The sequence below is a fragment of the Nicotiana attenuata genome, unplaced genomic scaffold (genome assembly GCF_001879085.1).
Source record: "Nicotiana attenuata strain UT unplaced genomic scaffold, NIATTr2, whole genome shotgun sequence".
NCBI lineage: Eukaryota > Viridiplantae > Streptophyta > Magnoliopsida > Solanales > Solanaceae > Nicotiana > Nicotiana attenuata.
In genome coordinates, this window is record NW_017674869.1 from 37,112 (window position 1) to 41,822 (window position 4,711).

General features: G+C 36.7%; 1 protein-coding gene across 1 annotated transcript in view; it reads right to left on the bottom strand.

The window, feature by feature from the left end:
- Positions 1-693: 693 nt before the first annotated feature.
- Positions 694-4,711, bottom strand: part of LOC109219388 (probable zinc metallopeptidase EGY3, chloroplastic) — a 5,126-nt gene continuing 1,108 nt past the window's right edge. Inside the window, exons 2-6 of the mRNA XM_019383831.1 lie at positions 4,115-4,312; positions 3,375-3,599; positions 2,715-2,953; positions 2,010-2,164; positions 694-1,202 (exon numbers count right to left, since the gene is read on the bottom strand). Coding sequence (XP_019239376.1) covers positions 847-1,202; positions 2,010-2,164; positions 2,715-2,953; positions 3,375-3,599; positions 4,115-4,312 — 1,173 coding nt within the window. The 3' untranslated portion in view covers positions 694-846. The remainder of the gene's footprint in view (positions 1,203-2,009; positions 2,165-2,714; positions 2,954-3,374; positions 3,600-4,114; positions 4,313-4,711) is intronic.

Sequence of the window (4,711 nt, forward strand, 5' to 3'; positions counted from 1 at the left end):
CAGCTTCCATCTGTCTTAAACGAGCTTGCCACCGCATAGAAACAGTTAGTCTTCTCTTTTCTGCTATCAACTTGACATACAAATCATGAAATCATTTACCTGCTTCCTGCTTTACAATAGGTCTGATATAATGATTGTTATTTTATGATTCAAATCTTGATGCAATTCAGATTATTGGAAACGAAACCGACATATTCAAAGAGATATTTCAGAGAACACCAGAACATCTGCTACTACACAAAAACCACTTAGTCAGTCAGTCAACAGGAAGCAGGATATATTTGGCTAGAAGACTTGAAGCATATTAAGTGCAGCTCCAGTCATCAGACAAAGATCATGAGGTTTTAAAGCAATCAAAGCAAGCTCTTTTTTAGCTCCAACAATAGAAAATCTGGTAACATTTATTGTTATTTAATATTAGTTCATCATGATTATGAAGTAAATATTTTGAGTTTATGCTGAATAAATCTTGTTTTTTTAATCTTTTATTTTTAAATGTCTTAAGTGGCCAAACCTGTAGTCCAGGAATGAAGAACAATGAAAAGGTCAGGCCAAAAATATACAGCCAATTGCAGAACAAGGAAAAGTACATATATAAAGAGATTTGTCCTCGAACAATGTTATGTTTTCTTTAGCTAAAAGGATGAAGCAGAAAGGTAAAAGGAGTTGAAGGAACATTTTAGGACCAAAGTTTTCTGCTAATTGGTTATGCTTTGCACCATTTCATTGAATAATCTCACTCGAAGCTATCAAAATCTAAACATTCAATGTAGAGGGATAACACCTGATCTTAAAAATAATTAGCACTATACAATATATTTTTTTAAAGTACACGCTAATTCATAACTACAGATCACCACGGAAGTATGGAGCACCAAAAAATGAGCTCGAGAATGTACCACCCAAATTGGGGAAAAGGGTTAGGAAACACATCAAGAAGAGTACACAACCCCAAGCAAACCTCTCATTTCCAAGGGGGGTGATCTCGTCTTGCGCAGGGGTCTCCTCTCCACCACGAAAGAAGGTTGCGAAGAGTCCCCACGCCAGACATAGCACGCTGCCGCTTAGACCACCTATCCCTAGCAACAGGGAAGTTGCAAAAGATAACAAAGCAGCAGTGCTCCTGCCAAATAAAGCTTGTGCAATTCTCCCGCCCTCTAGTCTTCCGCATGGCAAGAGATTTAAAGAGGTCACAACCATCCCTGCAAAAGAATGACCACATTGGATGATGTAATGGAGCAAATTCCTTCTCACCATTATTTTTTGACAGAACTGGAAGTGTACATTTACTGTAAATAGTGGAAGAGCATAATTGGGGTGTTTATTTCAAGACAGGGAATAGATACAAGTCAATCTGTTCCTCTTTTTCTCACATGTCTTTTCCTTCTCCTAAAGCCTAAAAAGGAACAAACAGTTTTAATCCTTTACCTACGGGAAGTGAAAGTAACAGTAGTTAGGCTTCCTTGTGGAAAAGAGAAGGAAGGTGGACAGCCATACATAATAGCAAACAATCTTGCGAATTCACATCACAATTAGGTGACAGAAGCACCATAAAGCAGTGCCAGCATCAGTTGATATGCTGCATTAAGAACTCATCAAGTATACATCTGGAAGTGAGACCACAATTTATTATGTCAGCATCCTAGATTACCTTGTTCTATGAGTTTATAAGGAAGATCAGTGATTATGCAGGAGTAAATGTCTATCCATGAACGACCTATCCTGATACACAGCTTTTATGCAGGTGCACCACTTGAAATTTAAAACGAATGCTCTTCCCCTGTCAATTTTATTCCTCTTCTTCTGAATATCACCCTTGAATAATTTATCCGGTGCCGTGCCGAGGGGCACGAATTTCGCTAAATTGGATGCTTTTTGTTTAGCTGGGAACCGTAAGAGGAGTTTTACAACAATGGAGGATCACGGGCATAACATAATCCAATGTTTTGAGGTCACGTCGTAAAACTACTTTATGAAGCAAAAAAATAATCAAATTTCAAGCAACTCACCTAAAAGTCCAGCAAAAGCAAGGGGATCAACTGGAACTCCCACACCTTCAACAGCATAAGGCAGCACATTCCCAAGATCATCAGTATATGGTCCAACAACATATTGAATGAAGGAGAACAAAGGATTATTATAGAAGAATTGAGGTCTTATGTACCTGAAAAAAAAAAGAGAACAATAAGCGGAACTAACAAAGAAAAGGTAGCGTAAGGAAAATGACAATCAAATTAATAAAATTCATACTGATGAGGTAATGTGGGAAGGAGGCATGTATGATATGCTTGAAAATTTCTCATTATGGCATATCAAATTTGCTCAAAATATTTACTTGGTAAGTCATGTCAATTTTGCAATCATTTTCTTTGTTAATTTTAATGTACACATAAAACATCACAAAGTTTGGGCCATCAAGCTATTTGCGCATATTAGTTATTCTATGGAAGCAAAAGAATTATCTATGGGAAAGTTTCACCTCTGATAACTTAAATACACAGAGTCATTCATACAAAGTTCATGCAGAGGCACACCAGAAAAGCCATTAAGCGCTCAAGAGAAAAAAAAATTCACAACCACAGTTTCTAAATCATGTCGGTCAAAATAGGCAAGGGGAAAACCCAAAATTTGCATTCCATATTGAAGTGCATAGGAGACAGAAACTATTCTAGTGCAATGCACCATTAATGGAGAGAACAAAAATAATCACTTACAGTGCATTGTCACCTCCATTAAAGCTTCCATCAGCGATAAAAGCAGCAATTGCAAGTATTAGTGATGTCAAGTATGCACTTGCCGTACGAGCAACTGGAATATCAAATAAAGCCTTCTTATTTGGTAGCAGGGACTCGTAGTTATTCATAACACCCAGGCAACCAGTCCAATTGGATGGAACAAGAAAAGATGGACTAAGTTTGACACCATAGCGCGCAGCAGTTACTCTTGTGGTTACCTGCCATGCATGTAAGAGAGCAATTATTTAGCAGAACACAGACATCAGAAGTTTGGATTCGTCATGAAAATAAAGCAATTACCCCATCATAGTATGAAGTCGCAAGGGCTACAAGCTCTGAAATATAAATAAAAAAAATCCGAACTCCACATAACAAACACATTATGTCAATCCAATAGTATGAAACGCACCAGATAACCTACACTTGCTTGAGTGTATCTAAAGGTCAAACATTTATTGATCTTTACGTTGTACCAATAGCTGAGACGAGACTTTAGAATAAAATTTCATTTACATGGCAAAAAGATTTTCTTAGAAACTAAATATCACAAATGTTTGACATCAATAAGAAGCATACTTGAGATTTGATCTAAAGTTAGCCATCAACTCACACGTTTTAATGGAGAAATACAATGCATACCTCTGAAACTCCCAAAATGGTCAAGAAGCCACCAAAAAGAGGCACGACATTGGCCAAGTAATCATCAATAGTTGCATCAGGCTTAAGGAAGAAACCACTGGTCAAAGCTATAGTGCCAAAAGTTGTTACAGCCAAAGCTACCGCACTGATGTAACCCGAAGGAGTACTTAATTTGGTTGATTCAAATTGAAGATCCATTTCTGACTTGGGTTGTACCACACAAGCCTGAAAAGCAAAATCATCAAATACAGATGCCATTTTCACATGTAACCAGACGAAAATATCTGACTTAAAACATCTGAAATAACACAAGTTAGCCTTTCCCTCACACAATTAAATGCATTTGACTACCAAAAAATACTGAAAGAAAGAAACTAGGAGCTTCAGTTACAAAAGATTTTAATTTTAACACCACGGCTACACCTTTCCTTTTTTCGTTTTTTATTATTGATTCTGGCTCTTCACCTACATCACTGTACTCATTCCTCAAGATACAACCTCTCTCACAATCAATCAAGAATGTTAAATTACAAGCACACTATTGACTCTAGATACTGGTCAGTAGTTGCAAGTTCCGGCTGAAAGCTTCACAGCTTCTTAAACCTAGCAAACATACTCAACTATCAATAATGTAGTCCACTCACGAAAAAGGCATAGCGAAACAGTCTCAATTAATGCTTAAAAGGCGAAAAAGGCATAGCGAAACAGTCAAATTATCTTTTTAAACATCTAAAGTATACCTGCTTTACAATATCATTTGTTTTTTCTTCCATAAACCACAAAACGACCTCCCTTCCTGCAGCATCCGATAACTTTTTCTCTAATTTGGGGATTACTTCATCAATAGGCCTCCTCAAGTTTCCAATGAAGATTCCCCCATCTCCAAATCTCCTAACATCAGTTGCGAAGAACGTATCAAAGCCAAAACAATTCCTTAGCTGCCATAGAAAATTTATACAAACATCAGATACACAGAGAATATGTCTTTAAGATAATGAAGTAGCTATCGACAAGTACACCATAACATCAAAGCAGAAACTGCTAACCATGTATACATATCCAAAAAGATTCTTAAAAATGTATAACGCGCACTGAACAAATTGACTTTAAATTATGGATTTAAGTCATATGTGCTGACACTATAAATATTCTTTAACACTACCTGTGAATTTCAACCTGTGATAGCAGGTTAGTTATCATTTTTCCCAGAATACCAATTAATGCCAGAGGCGTATCTAGCCTTCTAATACCGAGTTCAACTGAACCCATAACTTCTGACGTGGTGCATGAATTCATGTGTAAAAATCTACTAAAATTGCAACAAATAATATATATAT